We start from the raw sequence: 24,620 nt of genomic DNA on the forward strand, positions 1-24,620 counted from the left end.
CTAAAACGCCTTTTCCTCGAGCACTTTTTTTCTCACTCCCGCTCCGTTTCTGTCTTCACCGATGGGTCTAAGTCAGCGGACGGTGTTGGCTACTCTGTTGTTTTTCCTGATCGCACTTATATGTGTCGCTTGCCTCCGGAGACTAACATCTTTACAACGGAACTTTATGCTATTCTCTATGCTCTTCGTCTCCTGCTTTCTCGTTGTCAGTCTTCCTTTGTAGTTGTTGTTGACTCTCGTAGTGCCCTCATGGCTCTCGGGTCCTTTAATCCGGTTCATCCAGTTGTTGTCGAGATCCAGCATTGGCTGTTTCTTGTTCACAGTAAATTTAAGTCGGTTGAGTTTTGTTGGGTTCCCAGCCATATTGGTGTGTCTTTAAATGAGCGTGCGGATGCTGCCGCCAAGGAAGCTGTCCGCTCTTGTCCCATCTCTCGTAAAGGCATTCCGTATTCCGACTTTTACCCGGTTATCCATTCCTCAGTCCTTACCCGTTGGCAGGCTTCTTGGTTGTCTGTTACTGGTAACAAGCTACGTACTCTTAAATGTTGTGTTTCCTCGTGGCCGTCCTCCTTCCACCGTAACCGGCGGTGGGAAACAGCTCTGGCGAGGTTGCGTATTGGCCATACTCGCTTAACCCATGGTCACTTGATGGAGCGCCGCTCTGCTCCTTATTGTCCTAGTTGCATTGTCCCTCTTACGGTCGTGCATGTCCTTCTTGAATGTCCTGACTTCCAGGACGAGCGTGTGTCTTGCTTTCCGACCGCCCCTCGCGGTCACCTGTCCGTCGATAGAATTCTTGGTGACTCGGATACTTTTGATATCGTTCGCCTTATGCGTTTTTGTTCTAGTATTGGCATCCTTGGTGATATTTAGCGCCCTCTGATAATTTTGCGTATTTGATGGTGCTACATAGCCTTCCCGGTTTGGTGCCTTCTTTTGATAATTACTTACTTACTTGGAAAATCCTTTGCTAGAGATCCTTTATTATATGTTAATGTGTCAGAAAAGTGTCATAGAATGATTATATCTGAAAGGTGTGGTTGTAAATTTACACTTGAAAATGTGTAAAGTTCGTTGAAAAAAATAAAAAAAATTAAAAATCTTCCTTACTAATTAGGCTACAGTGCTGAAACTTCGAACAATTGTAGCCCTTTTCATATACAACTAGTCAAAAATAATGGTTGACACTAAACAACAACTTTATGATACCCGAATAACGCCCCCTTAAAGTAAATATATTAAAGTTTCATTGTTCATACTTTGTGTTTTACGTGTTCCTCCCTCTAACTTACCACAGATAACAGGCAAGCAGTCTATATTTTTGTTTTAAGTGTGACCAGGCTTTTGACACCTGCCATTGGAGGACTGTCGAACATCAACACTCCAACACTTTCCTGTCACAATATATATATATATATATATATATATATATATATATATATATATATATATATATATATATATATATATATATATATATATAATCAAATGCCCACTTCGGGACTGTAAGCCCAAAGAACTCAATATACAGTATAGGCAAGACAACATCTCTTTTCCGGCGATAAATAATGCGTAAGCAACAGGGCTCCATTTAGGAACATATAATCTCTTCCCACAACCAGACCATCACCAGAGAAATCTTAGCAAACAACACAGAAATCATCGATAGATACAGCGATGGCAGGCAGCTCGACATCTGCGAGGCACTACACATCAAAAAGTCAACACCAGCAATCAACAGCCAATTAATGCACAACTATATTCTACCCACTTCAAGACTCCGTACCAATATAGAAGCATCAAGAGGACGTATGGGCCAATAGGCCGTTTGCAGTTAATTCCATTCTTCCCTCTCATTTATCTAATTTATACCCATTGCACCGTGTTCTGTCTGGTGTTGGTTAAAAGTTTGTTCACCTCATCCAAAACTGTTTCAACATATCACCTCACCCAAATGCGAGTATATATGACAAGCTGTTCAATGTTAGCATTAAGTAAAACTCTGTTTAGTGTTTTCAGGTTACAGTTGTGTGTGTGTAAACTAAAGTCTTTGAAAATGTAAGAAGTTATTACGAAACGCGTTCAAGGGTCGCGTCAGACTAGAAATAAAAATGAATTTTGGAGAATTGATTTTTCAATTACCATCGACAGTAAAAAGAAACATAAGAAATATTGAGAAAATTCGTGTTAGAATTATTAATCTTACTTTTTCGGTCATATTTAACAACATACGTTTACAAGAAAGACTGCTACCAAAATATATTAATATACTAATATATATATATATATATATATATATATATATATATATATATATATATATATATATATATATATATATATATATATATATATATTATTAAATATGACCGAAAAAGTAAGATTAATAATTCTAACACGAATTTTCTCAATCTTTCGTACATTTCGCTTCACTGTTGGAGGTAAATCAAAAATCAATTCTCCAAAATTCATTTTTATTTCTAGTCTGACGCGACACGAGCGCGTTTCGTAAAACTTATTACATTTTCAAAGACTTTAGTTCACAAATACACAACTGAATAGAACTTACGCATCTCCGATTTTATATCTACATTTGAGTGAAGTGGAAGGGGTGATGTGGCATTAACACAAGACAGAACAAGATGTGGTATTAATAGGGTATTAATTTCATCAACACAAGACAGAACAAGAGTATTAATAGGGTATTAATTTCATCAACACAAGACAGAACACGAAACAATGGATATTGAATAGAAGTGTTTGTAGAAAGCCTATTGGTCCATATTTCTTGATGCTTCTATATTGGAGCGGAGTCTTGAGGTGGGTAGAATATAGTTGTGCAATAATTGGCTGTTGATTGCTGGTGTTGACTTCTTGATGTGTAGTGCACTACACATCAAGAAGTCAACACCAGCAATCAACAGCCAATTATTGCACAACTATATTCTACCCACCTCAAGACTCCGCTCCAATATAGAAGCATCAAGAAATATGGACCAATAGGCTTTCTACAAACACTTCTATTCAATATCCATTGTTTCGTGTTCTGTCTTGTGTTGATGAAATTAATACCCTATTAATACTCTTGTTCTGTCTTGTGTTGATGAAATTAATACCCTATTAATACCACATCTTGTTCTGTCTTGTGTTAATGCCACATCACCCCTTCCACCTCACTCAAATGTAGATATAAAATCGGAGATGCGTAAGTTCTATTCAGTTGTGTATTTGTGAACTAAAGTCTTTGAAAATGTAATAAGTTTTACGAAACGCGCTCGTGTCGCGTCAGACTAGAAATAAAAATGAATTTTGGAGAATTAATTTTTGATTTACCTCCAACAGTGAAGCGAAATGTACGAAAGATTGAGAAAATTCGTGTTAGAATTATTAATCTTACTTTTTCGGTCATATTTAATAATATATGTCTACAGGAAAGACTACTACCAAAATATACTAATATATATATATATATATATATATATATATATATATATATATATATATATATATATATATATATATATATGACAATGTCAGACCACGGAGGAAAAATTCTGAAGATGTATTTAATATACGAAAGTACTTAAGGAAATTTCCTGTTTCATTTTTTTTCCGTGGTCTGACATTGTCACATTCTTAATCACGTGTTTATTTTCGTGATATACACACACACACACATATATATATATATATATATATATATATATATATATATATATATATATATATATATATATATATATATATATATATATATATATATAAATTGAATTTGCAGGAGTCAGGCGGCCATTTTGAAATCTACTTTTGGGGTGTTCCGTCATCCGATTTTGTCAAATTTTATACACGGTTCCTTACCTGGAAAGCGTGTAGACAGATTTTGAAGCAACTTTGTCTAGATGTAAATGCAAGTAGCCTGGACTAAACCGACCAGTCCAACTTACATATTTACTGGGACTCAACATTATTGAACGGCAATAACAAATTACATAAAAGACAGTAAACAAAGCAAGTAAAACAAAACAATCTCCTCAGATAAAAACAAAAAATCTCCTCAGCGCTCTTAGGAAAGCTGTGTAAATTCCGTAGCCTCAACATGAATATACAACTACAATTATACAAGTGTATCTTTAATACACTGCAGTACCACTACACACCATAGAGAAAACTAACATGCAGAAACTGCAAGCAGTACAAAATAAGGCGCTAAGGAGAGCAGCAAAACACCGTCCACCATATGATCAGACAATCCAGGAGCTCCATGAACTCCTGAACATACAGCCACTAAATATCAGACTGCAGCACCAAGCCATCAGGGTGTGGAACACCATCCTCAGGAGAAGACCCACAGCTGGTGACCCAAAATGAGACGCCCCGCTCCCACAGCTGGTGGCCCAGGATGAGACGCCCCACTCCCACAGCTGGTGGCCCAAGATGAGACGCCCCACTCCCACAACTGGTGGCCCAAGATGAGACGCCCCGCTCCCACAGCTGGTGGTGTCTCCCCTGGACAGGCAGGACTCTTCCCTGAACTATCAGGCCCTTCCCCCCCAAGGGCCTGACCGGACCACTGAGAGTGTAGGTGGAGGGTGAGTGGGGTGACGTTATTGGTGGGGGGGGGAATGGGTGCAGGTGGGAGGGAAGGGATGACGTCAATGCAGATGGGAGGGAGAGTGTCAGTGGGATATGACGTCAGAAATGGATGACGTTCTCACACTGCTCCCATCTCCCCGATAACCGTCAGTGGGATGACATCAGTGGGAAACTCGCATTACAGGGGTGAGTGACATCAGAGGCAAGACTGACATCATAGGCAAGAGTGACATCACAAGGAAGTTGTGTAGGTGGCCACATTATAGTGTGTATGTTATACGGGGCCCACATGACGGTACACATGGTACACGGGGCCCACATGACGGTACACATGGTACACGGGGCCCACATGACGGTACACATGGTACACGGGGCCCACATGACGGTACACATGGTTCAACACGGGGCCCACATGACGGTACACATGGTTCAACACGGGGCCCTCATGACGGTACACATGGTTCAACACGGGGCCCACATGACGGTACACATGGTTCAACACGGGGCCCACATGACGGTACACATGGTTCAACACGGGGCCCACATAATGGTACACATGGTTCAACACGGGGCCCACATGACGGTACACATGGTTCAACACGGGGCCCACATAATGGTACACATGGTTCAACACGGGGCCCACATGACGGTACACATGGTTCAACACGGGGCCCACATAATGGTACACATGGTTCAACACGGGGCCCACATAATGGTACACATGGTTCAACACGGGGCCCACATAACGGTACACATGGTTCAACACGGGGCCCACATAACGGTACACATGGTTCAACACGGGGCCCACATAACGGTACACATGGTTCAACACGGGGCCCACATAATGGTACACATGGTTCAACACGGAGCCCACATGACGGTACACATGGTTCAACACGGAGCCCACATGACGGTACACATGGTTCAACACGGGGCCCACATAACGGTACACATGGTTCAACACGGGGCCCACATAACGGTACACATGGTGCAACACGGGGCCCACATAACGGTACACATGGTTCAACACGGGGCCCACATAACGGTACACATGGTTCAACACGGAGCCCACATAACGGTACACATGGTTCAACACGGAGCCCACATAACGGTACACATGGTTCAACACGGAGCCCACATAACGGTACACATGGTTCAACACGGAGCCCACATAACGGTACACATGGTTCAACACGGAGCCCACATAACGGTACACATGGTTCAACACGGGGCCCTCATGACGGTACACATGGTTCAACACGGGGCCCACATAACGGTACACATGGTTCAACACGGAGCCCACATAACGGTACACATGGTTCAACACGGGGCCCTCATGACGGTACACATGGTTCAACACGGGGTCCACATAACGGTACACATGGTTCAACACGGAGCCCACATAACGGTACACATGGTTCAACACGGAGCCCACATAACGGTACACATGGTTCAACACGGAGCCCACATAACGGTACACATGGTTCAACACGGAGCCCACATAACGGTACACATGGTTCAACACGGAGCCCACATAACGGTACACATGGTTCAACACGGGGCACAAATATCTCCAGGAGGTAAGTGAGGACCCGCTCCTGGGGAGAGCTGCTCACAGGAAGGAAGTGACAGGCAGTAGAGGGCATTCTGCCGTAGAACCACTGATCTCTGACAGTGGTCCTTGAGTGAGAGTGGTCGTTGTACGACATCGGCCACGACCCGCTTCCTTGTCGTTTCTGTAATTCAGCATCAAGTCAGCTGGTGCCTGGAGGAACAACCTGGATGATCACCGTAGCAGTGCAATATTCAGGCCAACACTTGAAGAAAAAATTTCATGATCAATTTGGCAGTTTGTGTTTGATCGACACTTTCTGTTCTTCGTCTCGACAAATATTAATATACGAAAGTACTTAAGGAGATTCCTGTTTCAATTCTTCCTCCGTGTTCGGGAGTCGAACCTCACGTTCATAATACAAATAAGGAGGAATTGCCTCCATGTTGCAAGCAAGCAACATTCTGAGGAATTCCTTTGGAATTTACAGTTAACTGTTTTCATTTGTGTGAGGTGAGAGACAAACTGCTTCATGCCTGGCTCACAGCTGACTGTGGCGGCTGACAGTCATCTTCACTTCTAACACACTTTAACACAAGACGCGTTAACTTGACATAGTTACCACCAACACCACACACAGTTACCACCAACACCACACACAGTTACCACCAACACTACACACAGTTGCCACTAACACCACACACAGTTACCACCAACACCACACACAGTTACCAGCAACACCACACACAGTTACCATCAACACCACACACAGTTACCACCAACACCACACACAGTTACCACCAACACTACACACAATTACCACCAACACCACACACAGTTACCAGCAACACCACACACAGTTACCACCAACACCACACACAGTTACCACCAACACCACACACAGTTACCACCAACACCACACACAGTTACCACCAACACCACACACAGTTACCACCAACACTACACACAGTTACCACCAACACCACACACAGTTACCACCAACACCACACACAGTTACCACCATCAACACCACACACAGTTACCACCATCAACACCACACACAGTTACCACCAACACCACACACAGTTACCATCAACACCACACACAGTTACCACCACCAACACCACACACAGTTACCACCACCAACACCACACACAGTTACCACTAGCACTACACACAGTTACCACCAACACCACACACAGTTACCATCAAGCCAGGGAAGATGGGTAGCATGCACTAAGGATAACATAATAATTAAGGACACCTCAGTAGCTAACCTTCTGATCCATGCTGGGAGGTGTCTAAATCCACCCCTTTCACCCGTGTAATTCTGACCACTCTAGCAGCCCATCCTCCTGTGTTGATAGCACTTATAGGAAGAATGAGGACGATAGTACATATCTAAACAGGAGGATGGGTTGCAATCTAACCCTCTCACCCATGTACCTATCTAATATATTCTTGAAACCTGTTAAACTGTCTCATTAAAGCTGGCATCACATTCCACTCATCTAGTGGGTGGAAAATGTCAGCCCATCATTGAGTGTGAGATGTGAAGCAGAGAGTGGTGGGAGAGCTTGGTTGAGGGACATGGTAGCTTACTGCTAGGCCATCACTCACATCTTGTGACAAGTTAAGAGTGCAAGTTGTGTGCCACTTACAGCCCCCTGTAATCCTTCCGTGCAGTGTTGAGCAGCAAGGAGCACCACACCACACGTGTGTGTGTTTGAGAGCACGCGAACACTTTGCAGCACCGTACACACATTACATATATATATATAACACGAATTTTCTCAATATTTCTTCTCTTCTCACTGTTGATGGTAATTGAAAAATCAGTTCTTAAAAATTCATATTTATTTCTAGTCTGACGCGACGCCTGAACGCGTTTCGTAATTACCTATTACATTTTCAAAGACTTTAGTTTACACACACACCTGTAACCTGTAAACACGCAATTTGCTTCCATATTTATACTCACATTTGGATGAGGTGATATGGTACAATAGTTTTGGGTGAGGTGAACAAACTTATGACAACACAAGACAGAACACGAAACAATGGGTATTTGTTGGATAAGAGAACAGAAGAATGGAAGTAACTGCAGAGGGCCTATTGGCCCATACTTCCTCTTGATGCTTCTATATTGGAGCGGAGTCTTGAAGTGGGTAGAATATAGTTGTGCATTAATTGGCTGTTGATTGCTGGTGTTGACTTTTTGATGTGTAGAGCCTCGCATATGTCGAGCCTCCTGTTATCGCTGTATCTATCAATGATTTCTGTATTGTTTGTTAAAATTTCTCTGGTGATGGTCTGGTTGTGGGAAGAGATTATATGTTCCTTAATGGAGCCCTGTTGCTTATGCATTGTTAATCGCCTGGAAAGAGACGTTGTTGTCTTGCCTAAATACTGAGTTCTTTTGGGCTTACAGTCCCCAAGTGGGCATTTGAAGGCATAGACGACGTTGGTTTCCTTTAAGGCGTTCTGCTTTGTGTCTGGAGAGTTTTTCATGAGTAGGCTGGCAGTTTTTTTTTTGGTTTTATAGTAAATCGTCAACTGTATCTGCTGATTTTTGTCTGTAGGGATAACGTTCCTATTAACAATATCTTTCAGGACCCTTTCCTCCGTTTTATGAGCTGTCGAAAAGAAATTCCTGTAAAATAGTCTAAAAGGGGGTATAGGTGTTGTGTTAGTTGACTCTTCTAGAAAAGTAGCAGATTTCTTCAGACTAGAAATAAAAATGAATTCTATAGAATTGATTGTTCAATTACCATCAACAATGAGAAGAAACATAAGAAATATTATTTATATATATATATATATATATATATATATATATATATATATATATATATATATATATATATATATATATATCCACCATTATCTTCCACAGTTATTATCTACTACTGACGCCCAACATCTGCGCCACTAAAATGCAACATCTGCAATGTGTTCGAAAAGGTTACGAAAAGATGCAGCCGCTGTGTGCAGCCTCCTCCCAAAACAACCACCGCCTCCCCCTCCCATGGCAGGGTGGCCGGACACGGGGCCGCCTTCCCTCCCATGGCAGGGAGCCAGACACGAGCCGCCTCCCCTCCCATGGCAGGGTGGCCGGACACGGGCCGCCTCCCCTCCCATGGCAGGGTGGCCGGACACGGGCCGCCTCCCCTCCCATGGCAGGGTGGCCGGACACGGGCCGCCTCCCCTCCCATGGCAGGGAGGCAGCAGTCTCTCGCTGGAGCACAATCTCTCAGAAAGGGTATCGCTTACGAAGGAAGCAAACACTACGAGGCTGATATGATCAAGTCCTGGAGAGCTTTCTACAGGCGAGGCGAGGTGCAGGCGTAACCCTTCACCAACTGTGGAGCACTGCTTCTCGCCTCCTCCTTAGTGCTGTTTCCACTGTCATATGTGCTGTCCCCCCCCCGTCATATTGATGAATTATATTAATTATCGAGGATACTATTCATCTTGAGTACATGCTTCGTCATATATTTTTGTACCAAATGACACGAAACTGTTGGATTTATCTAGTGTGTTTTGGTAATTGGTGTGGGAGTAGCGTTGAGGTATTTTTTTTTTTGGAGGGGGGGGGGGGGGGGAGGGGGGAGTAAAGAGGAAGGAGAGGCATAGGTGAAGGGAAGTATAGAAGTGGGAAATACAGTGAGAGGTATGAAAGCAGGCGGGCTGTCCGCCTTGCTGACACGATGTGTGGGTGTTGGCAGCTAAGCTAAGCTGGCTCCCTCTTGTCAGGGAGCTGTGAGTGTGTGAGAGGTTCTTCACATGTGTTTCACGATATATGGATGTCCATAGATGAATATATATATATATATATATATATATATATATATATATATATATATATATATATATATATATATATATATGTATATGTATATGTATATGTATATATATATATATATATATATATATATATATATATATATATATATATATATATATGTCGTACCTAGTAGCCAGAACGCACTTCTCAGCCTACTATGCAAGGCCCGATTTGCCTAATAAGCCAAGTTTTCATGAATTAATGTATTTTCGACTACCTAACCTACCTAACCTAACCTAACTTTTTCGGCTACCTAACCTAACCTTTCCTATAAAGATAGGTTAGGTTAGGTTAGGTAGGGTTGGTTAGGTACGATCATATATCTACGTTAATTTTAACTACAATAAAATAAAATTGACCTCATACATAATGAAATAGGTAGCTTTATCATTTCATTAGAAAAAAATAGAGAAAATATATTAATTCAGGAAAACTTGGCTTATTAGGCAAATCAGGCCTTGCATAGTAGGCTGAGAAGTGCGTTCTGGCTACTAGGTACGACATATATATATATATATACATACATCTATATATTTATATACATCTATATATATATATATATATATATATATATATATATATATATATATATACATATATATATACATATACACACACACATATATATACTCAATTTATTCCAATTATTGGGGGATTTCTGGTCAGTGTTTCACCTAGGAATTATGTACTGTGGGGCTGGGTTTTCATCTAGTAAATAGAGGCTCTTGGGCCACCAGCTGTGGGAGTGCGGCGTCTCATCTTGGGCCACCAGCTATAGGAGTGGGGCGTGTCATCTTGGGTCACCAGCTGTGGGAGTGGGGCGTCTCATCTTGGGTCACCAGCTGTGGGAGTGGGGCATCGCATCTTGGGTCACCAGCTGTGGGAGTGGGGCGTCTCATCTTGGCCCACCAGCTGTGGGAGCGGGGCGTCTCATCTTGGGTCATCAGCTGTGGGAGCGGGGTGTCTCATCTCAGGCCACCAGCTGTGGGAGCGGGGTGTGTCGTCTTGGTTCACCAGCTGTGGGAGCGGGGCGTCTCATTTTGGGTCACCAGCTGTGGGTCTTCTCCTGAGGATGGTGTTCCACACCCTGATGGCTTGGTGCTGCAGTTTGATGTTTAGTGGCTGTATGTTCAGGAGCTCATGGAGCTCCTGGATTGTTTGATCATATGGTGGACGGTGTTTTGCTGCTCTCCGTAGCGCCTTATTTTACACTGTTTGCAGTTTCTGTATGTTAGCTTTCTTTATGGTGTGTAGTGGTACTGGGGGATACTCTAGATGCTGCCGAATTAGATCCTTATATAGGTGGATCTGAAAGTTCGTACTGAGGTTTCGGAATCTTCTCAATTTCCCTAAGGCTGCTTTTACTTTGTTTAGTCGGTCCCTTACGTGAATTTTTATCCCTGTTATATTGATGGCGAGTGCCAGTATTCTGCCTACCTCCACATATTGGATCGGCTGGTTGTCAAGGATGATGGGGTCCAGGTTTCTTTTTGCAATGTGTATTATCTTAACTTTTGTTTGTTTGTGCTGATTTTCCATTGTTTCTCAAAGTTGTTTATGGATTCAATTGCTGCCTTGGTCTTGTCGGCTAGTAGTGGCTTTGATGGACCCGACTGGCATATTATTTGGGTGACATCGTCAGCGTATGTGATGTATTCTCCATTTTGGGGTTGGGGTAGGTCAGCTGTATATATGTTGAATAGAGTTGGGGAGAGGCAGCTTCCTTGTGGTACTCCACTTTTCAGTTCTATTATGTCACCAAAGTAGCTACTAATATTAAGCCTAGCAGTTCTGTTGTTTATAAAGCTGCAGAGAGTAGCAGTAAATCTCTCAGGAAGTTTTAGCTCAGATTTCTTATACTTTAGGCCTGTGCCACACTTTGTCGAAGGCTTTCGAAACGTCTCTAAGCACTATATTACACTGATCTTTTTTTCGACACTGCGATGGCTATATGCTGGTAGATCAGGGCTATAGTTGTATGGGCCCCTCTGCGGTTTCTAAACCCGTGCTGCCTGGTGTTATACTTCCCTTCCTCTTCCATGTACTTCCCAAGTCTCTGATTGATTACTTTTTCAAATATTTTGCCTGGTAATCCGAGGAGGGAAATTGGCCTCTTAATTTTCAGTTTGGGTTGGGGGTTTACCTGACTTGGGGATTAATCTTATTGTGGCATTATTGAAGTATGTGGGGAATAGTCCAGATGCAAGAGCTGCATTTATTATACATGTGTATTGACGGGGTCTATAATGTAAGTGTGAGAGGGAGGGGAGAGGGAAGTTTGTGGGGACAGAGTGGAGATGGGGAAGGGGGGGGGGGAAGAGGGGGGGGAAGGGGAGGAGGAGAGGGATAGACGGGGGAGTGTGATAAGAGACGGGGGAGGGTAGGATAGGAGAGGAGGAAGGAGAACGGCTGAGAAAGGTCAGAGACTTGCCTCCCCGCCCACAACCCTCCCTATACCCCACACAACTTGACCCCCCCCCCCTCCTCCCCACAAAACTTGACCCTTGTCATCCTGGGTGAAGACACCCGCCGCACCTCACACTCCTCTTACACCTCACACTTTCCTACACAAGTGTCACTTTCCTTCACAATTGTTTTCACTCATAACCTCACAATCTATTACAAATGTCATTTTCATATACAACTTCACATCTGTATCACTCATTTTCCTCTCTCAACACTCACAATGCCCGTGGCGCAGTGGGAAAACACTCACCCTGCGCTTCGCAAGCGATTTGGCCTGGGTTCGTAACCTGGCCGGGGAGGAATGAGGATTGACTGGGAGCCAATCCTTAACTGTAGCCTCTGTTCACCCAGCAGTGAATGAGTACCTGGTTGTTAAACGATTTGGCGTTTCGTATTCCAGGGAAAATTAGAATCAAGGACCTGCCCGAAACGCTATGCGTGCTGGTGGCTGTACAAGAATGTAGGAACTCTTGAAAGAGAGTGCTTTCCCGATACTAGAGGGGTAATATCTTAAGACTTACACCATCTCCTGCCTTCCTCAATAAGTCATGGACCAACAGCCTTATTATTCCCATTCCTAAACCTAACCAGCAGAGTGCTTTTCGCCCAATCTCCCTCACTAGTTGTCTGTGTGTCTTGAGAGGATAGTTCTCAACCGTCTCCTTTACAGAAATAGTAACTTGTTGTCTCCCCAGATATATGGTTTTACGCATGGAAAGAGTGTATATCACTGTATTACCACCTTCCTCGCCCTGCATACTGTTAGGTCATATACCACTTTTCTAGATCTTAAGTCAGCCTTTGACAGTGCTAACCGATACGTCATTCTGAGCGAACTTGCTAAAATGAATGTTGGGTGATGGCTACTGCGGTGGATAAGAGGCCATCTATCCAACAGGAAGTCATCTGTACTGTTGCAAGGGCATAGGAGTGTAACGAGAGATTTTTAACTGGGCATTTCACAGGGAGGTGTCGTCAGTTCTACTCTGTTCAATGTGTCACTCCTAAACTTAGTACCTAGGAGGCCCAGCGAACACATTATTAGCCATGTCGATGATATACTGATCCACACCAATGGGTATACCAGCACCCAAAATGTTCTGAACTCTGTATTGAACATGTCAGGAACTAGGCTTAGTCATCTCAGTAAAGAAAACAAAGCTCTTGAACCGACGTCCACCCAGAAGGGGTGGGGCCGTTCACAAGATGCAGCTGCATGATGGCTCTCTGCTCGACTATGTAACCTGATAAAAATACCTTGGTCTTGAGGTTCCACTGTACCGCAATGTTGTAGCCAGACTATGTCGCCAATGTAGAGAGAGGCTCCGTGCTCTCAAGGCAGGCTACCATCCAAGCTAACGTGAGAATTTGCAAAATGATGTATCTCTCATATATTAGGTCTCTGATAGATTATGCTACACCCATGATTGGTCTAGTGCCCGAGAAAATGCTTGGAGGGCTGGTAAAGATGCAAAACGAAGCCATGAGGATTATCTTCAGATGCCCCCGTACAACTAAATTAATAAACATGAGGAAGGAACTGAATATTTCATGTGTAAGTGATCGTTTCACTGAAATTAATGCTTTAATTGGTATCAATATGCTTAGGCTAACCCAGCCTAACCCCTGCACTGACGCCCTCCAAGCCTTCTTCCTTGAAGGTCAGCATCCCTCCAAATGTATTACCAAAACTGCCACTGTGCTCAGAATGTGTAACTTTCATCACCTCTACCAAGAGAGAGACAACAACAACAACACTTTCCTGCCCCATGGGAAATCACTCCATCCAAATTACTGTCCCCCCTTTCCCACCCAAGAAACTGATTAAAGAACAAGCCTTGCTTCGACAAGAAGCAAAGTACAAGGCCTTAAGCCAAATTGATGCTTTGGTCAGAGAGCGCTCCCTTTCCCAGATTATTAGATTATTTACACTGATGGCTCCTTGCATCAGTCCTATGGTGCAGCTGGAAGTGCAGTTGTTGTGACAGGGAGAGATGGTTCCTTCTCCTATGAGTGTGGAGCGCGTCTCAGTAACTGAGCCTCCACTCTTCAAACAGAATTGGTTGCATTAATCCTTGCCCTCGAGCACGTATATGAATCCAAAGTTGACACGTTAATTACAAGTGACTCCTTGTCATCCCACAAGGAGTCTAGGGCTGGGTGGAAGGTGAAGTGTAGGGTTTCCCAGTCATATATCTGGGTTGAATATCTGGATCTGCTGTCGTATAGATGAAATGCAGAGTACATGAAGGTGAGTAGGAGGAGGCAGTTACCAGTCACCCTTCACCCAGCCCTAGACTACCAGTCAGGTGCACCTGCCGGCGCCCACCACACCAAGCTCGTCACCTGTAGCTAACTACCAGTTACACTGCCAGCCTTCACTGGCAGGCCTCGGTGACGAAGGCTGTGACGCCACCAGCAGGGGTATATATACTGGTGACCTCGCACACCTCGTCAGTGTCTTCACGTGCTCTGGGTCAAGCACTACTCCTCCATGCGACGTGGGCCTCCTCTCCGCCTCGCCTCCACGAGTTGGTGGTTTTATTGATATATTCTTATCACCAGTATTTTCTTGTATTAACCTAAATTTGTTCATATGTTCTTTTTCTTTTCTTGTTTGATAGCCAAGTGTATGTTAACAGTTTCAGGTATTATTTTTCATGTGTTTGTTAAGAGTAAATTGTGTTAATTTTTAATTTCATTATTCTTTATATCCTGTGTAATTTTCACACTGCAAGGGCCAAAGCTGCACTTTTTGTTGTATTGATGCAAAGTGCGAGGCACATTACACCTGTAGTATAGCTGCCATACTGTTTCACGTCACAATTATATACAGCACCTTGAGAACATTGTATACAACACCCACCACGCCCACTGTCGGAAAAAACCGACCCCATTTACTAACATTTAATACAATAGGCAGATTGCTGCTGGATTGTACTAATAAATTAACTCATAGAAAATGTGGACCAGTGGAAATTTCCTCGGAAGAAAATGGGGGATATCATTGCCATATGTTGCCTTTAAATTCACTATATTAATGGGAATCATTTTTAATTCATCAATCTTTGGACTGTAAATATAATAAAAACATTTCCCCTTGAACCACCTTAATCATCAGTACTAAAATAGAGTAAATGTAGACCTTTTTTCCACTTCTTGACGACATCTGGCCAAGACGCTCGACGGGTCAGTGAGAGGGGAGCCCGTAGTCGCCATTACTAAATTTAACACAACAGAGTCTCGCGTGGAGCTCACTTCAAGCTCCACACAATAGTGCCCTTGGACGTATTATGGAGTTCAAAGAGCTCCCATCATCAATATCTTCGTCTACACATAAGGGAAGTTTTCCACGGAGGTCCATTGTCTATACTTTCCTGGCCAGTAATGTTAGGCGTGTAAACCAATTAGGCCACTTGGCGACCACGCGAACAGGGCAAATATTAATCAAATCTTACCTAATAAATTGCCAATATTTCCCTTGATATAGCTGTCATATTCAGGTTACTACTATATTACTGTGTGTGACCTTCGACATGTGAGAGGGAAGAAGAATTAACTATTACCCCTAGAACAAGGAGTAAGGTGTTGAGGCCAGCCTCGCCCATGAGGAGTATCGACTGGCGTGTTTCATCCGTGTTCATACCTGGTTGTCTCGGTCACTCTACCATACAGATAAGCTGTATTTGTTGAATTTTAGTTATTAACATATCTAGTCTTATACTGTAGTGAATGTCTACTAATTAATAATTTCGATTGATAGACTATATATAAAACTATAAAATTCCCAGAAGGTGCAGAAAGCGATTTGTGGGATTTTAAATCATACAGTCCATTTTAAACATCATACAGTCCATATTAAACATCATACAGTCCGACATCAAAACAAATAAATTAACGTAAAAATAAATTACTATATAAATTAATATGAATTAATAAATATATAAATCTCACAAGTCAGTTTACCCACACCCACCACCAACACCCACCACACCCACAACCAACACCCAACACACCCACAACCAACACCCACCACCACACCCACCACCAACACCCACCACCAACACCCACCACCAACACCCACCACACGCACAACCAACACCCACCATACCCACCACACCCACAACCAACACCCACCACCAACACCCACCACACCCACCACCAACCACACCCACAACCAACACCCACCACCAACACCCACCACCAACACCCACCACCAACCACACCCACAACCAACACCCACCACCAACACCCACCACCAACACCCACCATCAACACCCACCATCAACACCCACCACACACACAACCAACACCCACACAACCAACACCCACCACCAACACCCACCATCATCACCCACCACACACAACCAACACCCACCACACCCACAACCAACACCCACCACACCCACAACCAACACCCACCACACCCACAACCAACACCCACCACACCCACCACCAACACCCACAACCAACACCCACCACCCCCACAACCAACACCCACCACCCCCACAACCAACACCCACCACCCCCACAACCAACACCCACCACACCCACCACCAACACCCACCACCAACACCCCCACAACCAACACCCACCACACCCACAACCAACACCCACCACCAACACCCACAACCAACACCCACAACCAACACCCACCACACCCACAACCAACACCCACCACGCCCAGAACCAACACCCACAACCAACACCCACCACCAACACCCACCACCAACACCCACCACCATCACCCACCACCAATACCCACCACACCCACAACCAACACCCACCACGCCCAGAACCAACACCCACCACACCCACAACCAACACCCACCACCAACACCCACCACCAACACCAACACCCACCACCATCACCCACCACCAATACCCACCACACCCACAACCAACACCCACCACACCAACAACCAACACCCACCACCAATGTATACACACTGACATACACGAGGTGGGAACGTTGGTCTTCTGTTATGCGAGTATTGAAATATATCCGGTAGGATTATACTGGAACCTCTCAGCAGAAATACTGGAACCTTTCTACAAGGGCCATCGGATAGGAATATAATGAGACCACTATGCAATAATATATCGAGACTACCAGACAGAAATATACTTTGAACACTACGTAAGAATATATGGGAATCCACCAGCTGGAAATATACAAGGGGTATGTTGAAATCCAGCAGGGAGGAATATACTGCAATTACAACATGTGGAAGAATGTTGGGAGTATGATTACCTGTCCAGTGTGGCCTTTCCTGGTAGGGCAGGTAAGGGTCCCCACACACTCTCACTCTTACACTCTCACTCTCATTCTCACTCTCTCTTACACTCTCACTTTCACACACTCTCACACGTCTTACACAAGACGAAGCTAGAAAAAGTTCAGAGGTATGCCACTAGACTAGTCCCAGAACTAAGAGGCATCAGTTACGAGGAAAAGCTGCGGGAAATGCACCTCACGACATTGGAATTACTAATTACAACATGATCACTACCTACAAAATTCTCCGAGGAATTGACAGGGTAGATAAAGATAAACTGTTTAACACGGGTGGTACGTGAACAAGGGGACACAGGTGGAAACTGAGTACCCAAATGAGCCACAGGGGCATTATAAAGAAATTTTTCAGTGTCAGAGTAGTTAACAGATGGAATGCATTAGGCAGTGATGTGGTGGAGGCTGACTCCATACACAGTTTCAAATGTAGATATGATAGATCCCAGAAGGCTCGGGAATCTATACACCAGTTGATTGACAGTTGAGAGGCGGGACCAAAGAGCCAGAGCTCAACCCCCGCCAGCACAACTAGGATAGTACACGCACACACAGGCACACATACGCGCACACCTCATAACCATCCGCTACTAAAGCCAAAGCAGCCTTAGGGAAACTAAGGAGATTCAGAAGCCTCAGTACTAACATTCAGATCCACCTATATAAGGCTCTAGTTCGGCCGCATCTAGAGTATCCCCCAGTACCACTACACACCATAAAGAAAACTAACATGCAGAAACTGCAAGCAGTACAAAATAAGGCGCTAAGGAGAGCAGCAAAACACCGCCCACCATATGATCAGACAATCCAGGAGCTCCACGAACTCCTGAACATACAGCCACTAAACATCAGACTGCAGCACCAAGCCATCAGGGTGTGGAACACCATCCTCAGGAGAAGACCCACAGCTGGTGACCCAAAATGAGACGCCCCGCTCCCACAGCTGGTTACCCAAAATGAGACGCCCCGCTCCCACAGCTGGTGGCCCAAGATGAGACGCCCCGCTCCCACAGCTGGTGGCCCAAGATGAGACGCCCCGCTCCCACAGCTGGTTACCCAAAATGAGACGCCCCGCTCCCACAGCTGGTGGCCCAAGATGAGACGCCCCGCTCCCACAGCTGGTGACCCAAGATGAGACGCCCCACTCCCACTGCTGGTGGCCCAAGATGAGACGCCCCAATCCCACAGCTGGTGACCCAAGATGAGACGCCCCACTCCCACAGCTGGTGGCCCAAGAGGAGACGCCCCGATCCCACAGCTAGTGGCCCAAGATGAGACGCCCCGCCCCCACAGCTGGTGGCCCAAGATGAGACGCCCCACTCCCACAGCTGGTGGCCCAAGAGGAGACGACCCGATCCCACAGCTAGTGGCCCAAGATGAGACGCCCCGCCCCCACAGCTGGTGGCCCAAGATGAGACGCCCCACCCCCACAGCTGGTGACCCAAGATGAGACGCCCCGCTCCCACAGCTGGTGGCCCAAGATGAGACGCCCCGCTCCCACAGCTGGTGGCCCAAGATGAGACGCCCCACTCCCACAGCTGGTGGCCCAAGAGGAGACGCCCCGCTCCCACAGCTGGTGGCCCAAGATGAGACGCCCTGCTCCCACAACTGGTGGCCGAAGATGAGACGCCCCGCTCCCACAGCTGGTGGCCCAAGATGAGACACCCCACTCCCACTGCTGGTGGCCCAAGATGAGACGCCCCGCTCCCACAGCTGGTGGCCCAAGATGAGACACCCCACTCCCACAGCTGGTGGCCCAAGATGAGACGCCCCGCTCCCACAGCTGGTGGCCCAAGATGAGACACCCCACTCCCACAGCTGGTGACCCAAGAGGAGACGCCCCGCTCCCACAGCTGGTGGTCCCAAGAGCCGCGATTCACTAGATGAAAACCCTGCCCCACAGTACATAATTCCCAGATGAAATACTGACCCGAAATCCTCTCCCCAATAATTGGAAAAATTTAGTATGTATAGGTGTAAAGTTGTGTATATGCATATGTGTATATATATGTATGTGTATGTATGAATAACTCAATAAATAATAATAAAATAAAGAGCCTTAAACAGAACAACGTGTGTGGAAGCATCGGAGTGTGTATATATGAATGCTACACAGTATTCATCTATAGACATCCATATATGGTGAACACATGTGAAGAACCTCTCACACACTCACAGCTCCCTGACAAGAGGGAGCCAGCTTAGCTTAGCTGCCAACACCCACACATGGTGTCAGCAAGGCGGACAGCCCGCCTGCTTTCATACCTCTCACTGTATTTCCCACTTCTATACTTCCCTTCACCTATGCCTCTCCTTCCTCTTTACTTCCCCCCCCCCCCCCCAACCCCCAAAAAATACATGAAAAACATGAAAATTTCTTTCCTTGCCATTAATGTGGAGCTGGTTCCAACCCTCCGTTGACTGGTGAAAATGAATGCGACTTCCCAAGGGATCTTAAAAACCTTTCCATGCCAAATTTTCCATAATTAAACATAACCGTCCACGAACCGACCTCGAAAACCGAATCACAAACAAATTTAACCGACTCCGAGGAATGTTTCAACTCAACCATGAGGAAATGATGTCATTTTAGAGATATTTTGCTGCAACATTTTCAACACCACCAGCGAATTGTTTTCATTCTGACATGTCTGCTTGATTGATTGATTACTTGAAACGTGAAAATAATGATACAAAAAAATACTTTGTTTTTGGTGTGTGTAATATTTGAACACGTTGTCTTGAACAATTGTAATACATGAACACGTCGTACAGAACGGGGAGGGAATAGCTTGAGCTGCCTCGTCCCAATTAACATATTCCAGTTACAATATTGCTTAACTCCCTTGCTAACAAACAATTAAAACCTCGTTTGCCAAAATATATTTTTCTAGGTACGTTTTCAAACAAAGCATCTTTTATCAACGGTCGTCTAGTGAACCAATTATACAACAACGGTTGTCTACTAAACCAATTATACAACCAACGGTTGTCTACTAAACCAATTATACAACCAACGGTCGTCTACTAAACCAATTATACAACCAACGGTCGTCTACTAAACCAATTATACAACCAAAGGTCGTCTACTAAACCAATTATACAACCAACGGTCGTCTACTAAACCAATTATACAACCAACGGTCGTCTACTAAACCAATTATACAACCAACGGTCGTCTACTAAACGTATTATACGAGTAACGTTCGTTAACTAAACGTATTATACAAGAATGTTGGTGTACTAAAATGATGATAGGAGCAACGAGCTTCAACCACTGGCATCACCATCCCTGAAGCTAGGCCTATGTCAACCCTTTACCTCGGCGATGGACCCTCACTACAAGTTATTCTCTTAACTGTACAACTTAACACATAACGTAAACTGAACTTTAACTTTATGTATACTAAGTCATGTATACAAGTAAACCATCAAAGATGAGAATTATTTGGAGGCTGCATCAGGGCCGTGTATCTTAACAGTAACAAATTACAAGTAATTACAAGTTACAAAATAAAAGTGTAAATATGAAATATAAAAAAGGTAAGCTTACATAATATACCAGAGTGACACAGTGGGCCACTTGCCGCTTGTCTTCACCTAAAGTGAACATTAATGTAAGTGTACAGTGAGCTGCTCGTCATGGTTCAGTTGGCAATGCGTGTGCCTGGGAGTCCCGGACCAGGACTCATCAACCAGTCACTCGCATCTCCTTACGAACCTCTACATCTTTTCTTTATCGCTGGCGGCTGTCTTTACATTTATTACACAGTTTATGAGCTCCGAAACAATACTAGACTCGCCATTCACCTGGACTGTATGGGTCTCGAACCCTGGACCCCCACGCCTGTCAGGCCTACGCTCTATCGACTGGGCTATGAGTGGTCTTAAAAAGGAAAGTAATGTTTACATCCACTGAAGTGTGGATGGCAATACCAGGCTGTTTATCAGAATAACACTTGATTAGAAAATTTCCATGCTCATAAACTGCATAATATAAACCACGTTGCCAAGGACTGAGAAAAGATGTCCAGGTTCGCTAGTATTTGAATAACTGCTTGATGAATCCGGCCCCCAGGGACGCGGGTTCGATCCCACCACACGGCCTCAACATATTCTCACTAACGTCAGTTAAGTCCCTCAGCTTAAAATAACATCATCAAGAACACGACACTGGCGGCGAGGAGCGACCCACGACCACACAGCGACGCAACACATTAATTAAGATGACAGGTATTAACTCAGCAACACCAAGACATGAGGCAAGAGCCCGTCACAGCCCGTCACGGCCCAGACAACACCGTCACGCTCACCTACACTTGATAATTACACATGTATCACTTAATGACACTTTGTAATTGTTCAAATGAAAGTGAGAATAGCACTGCAAAATTTGTATCCTCTTCACTGTATAAACTAATAATCATTTAGAATACATAATAAAAATAAATAAATTACATTATAAACCATTGTTTATAAACAACTGGTATGTAGCCTACAGTATAAACCATTGTTTATAAACAACTGGTATGTAGCCTACAATATAAACTATTGTTTATAAACAACTGGTATGTAGCCTACAATATAAACTATTGTTTATAAACAACTGTTATGAAGCCTACAGTATAAACCATTGTTTATAAACAACTGGTATGTAGCCTACAGAATAAACCATTGTTTATAAACAACTGGTATGTAGCCTACAGTATAAACCATTGTTTATAAACATCTGGTATTTAACCTACAGCAGACTACATTATATAACATTGGCATAACAATATAGTACAAAACACACTGATAATTTCGAAAACGCTCACCGCCATTTCTTATCAGGCTCCTTGTTGCTGCGTTGCAGAGTCCACATCTTGAAGAACACGCTGGCGACGGCGGGGTGACCTCTGACCTCGACGCCTCTGCTTGTCAACCCACGAGTGATCTGGCACTAATTATTGCCTCTTACTGCTGGCTTCTTGCTGTGTACAAGCTCGTCGGGTCACTGCTGATAGTCTGGGGGCTGGTGTCGCTGTCTTCTCTATCACTATATAAACATTAAATAACACTTTTAAAGTGTTAATTCACCGGAACTGATGAGCCAATGAGGAGGAAATAATAACTAATTTTCCTGACCCCTTAATGACTTGCACTCAAGAGTTGACACCCATTTAATATAAACAAATTGCCAGATAGTTAAAGAGAGAGAGAGAAGCGTGTGTGTGTGTGTATATAGATAAGCTTGGCACGTTCTCACACCCTCCCAGGACCGTGGCGCACACCACATTGACGCCCGCCACCGCCTCCCACAACACGCTGCCACACATACACCCGCACCTGTCGTACCGCACAACCCTAACTTTTACTGCTCACGCACTATATCACTTCTCAGTGGTGCGGGTTGCCCTCACCCCGGATACATACACCGCTGAAAGTTATCTTGTTTACGTCTAAATATTTGCCTGTTACAGAACAATAGTTCCGGCTCTTCACACAGCTACCCAACAGCTCGACATGAATCATCATATATGTGGTTATCAAACATATGCCAAAGTTGTAATTCCAACCATTTTTCTCTTTGCTTATATGTCTAAACAGCAGAGCAAATATATTAAACATTTCATATGTAAACAAATTAAATACAAATTTATCCTGTAGAATATATAAACAATACAAATTCATACGTTAAGTCAATACAACTGATTCGGAAAACTACACTAAAAGAAAAACAAATAAATCACCAAAATGATGACAACAAACAAAATATGACTTAAAATTACTGAGTGCCAGTTAATTAACCTTAGCGACAACGGTTAATGGCTGTCAGTGATTTAAACGTGATGGAAGTAATGATCACACGGCTGGCAGCGGGGCGGTATGAGATTATCTCCCCCCCCCCCCCCCCCCCTGCCACCCAGGGGTGACCGAGCCTGCCCGGCAGCACCAGCACCGTCACAGTTATCAACCAGACTCACCGGGAGTTTGTTGTGCACCTCTCAAGGATAAATGATTTCAAATATTATATTAAATAATTTACACTCTTTAATCCCACCAAAGATATGTAATTATATAATTACATTTCGTTAGGTACTCGGATATGTCTCACTGAACATTCCATCAAAGGGAAGCATTGCCCATCACATAATAAAGGCTCCCATAAAAATATGCAGCAGGTAAAGGCTAAAATCACGGATATAATAGAGCAATAGATACTCGGATTGTCTAATTGTAAAAAAAATATATATCTTTATTTCGCTGAAGGTTTATACGAACTATGTATGTATTGCCTCATGTACCATGACCACATTAATTACCGCATCATTACGCTTGTGTACTCTGACTGTAAATAAATACTTTGTATTTACCAATGCAACTCTTGATATTATACCTGCAACTGAACAAATCTATTTAGGTGGTGAAGAGGAGAAGTTGAATTGCTTTGTGTTACCAGCGAGGAACAACTAAACAATTACGAAATAAATGGCCAACAAGTCCCCAGGACCTGACCCATATGTTTGCCAGAGTCCTTGAATAATGTCGAGATAAGCTGATTCAGTCCTTGACTATCATATTTAATAAATCATTAGAGCCTGGATGATAATAGAGAAACCAGATAAAACTATCAACTTCAAAACATAAATATTCGAATGTGGAAAAGTTCTCAGTCATGATCAGTATCTTATCACAAAACTAAAAATAATTTATGAAAATTAATCATAATGATCAAATAATGATCAGTATGAATGATAAGATAAATATGATAGTGGGAAGGATGATAAGATATCTGGAGGAGTTAACAATACGACAGTCAACTGTGTTCTTCAGAATGATCATGTCCCTGATAGACCCACCTTACAGTGTGTGGCCAGCAGTCAGCG

The 24,620-nt window shown here is 43.9% G+C and overlaps 1 protein-coding gene across 1 annotated transcript in view; it reads right to left on the reverse strand.

The window, feature by feature from the left end:
* LOC138373632 (UPF0430 protein CG31712-like) overlaps positions 1-23,315 on the reverse strand; it is a 101,120-nt gene extending 77,805 nt beyond the window's left edge. The window contains exon 1 of the mRNA XM_069339968.1: positions 22,569-23,315. Coding sequence (XP_069196069.1) covers positions 22,569-22,615 — 47 coding nt within the window. The 5' untranslated portion in view covers positions 22,616-23,315. The remainder of the gene's footprint in view (positions 1-22,568) is intronic.
* Between the last annotated feature and the right edge of the window lie 1,305 nt (positions 23,316-24,620).

This window comes from Procambarus clarkii, chromosome 43 (assembly GCF_040958095.1).
Source record: "Procambarus clarkii isolate CNS0578487 chromosome 43, FALCON_Pclarkii_2.0, whole genome shotgun sequence".
NCBI classification, from domain to species: Eukaryota; Metazoa; Arthropoda; class Malacostraca; order Decapoda; family Cambaridae; genus Procambarus; species Procambarus clarkii.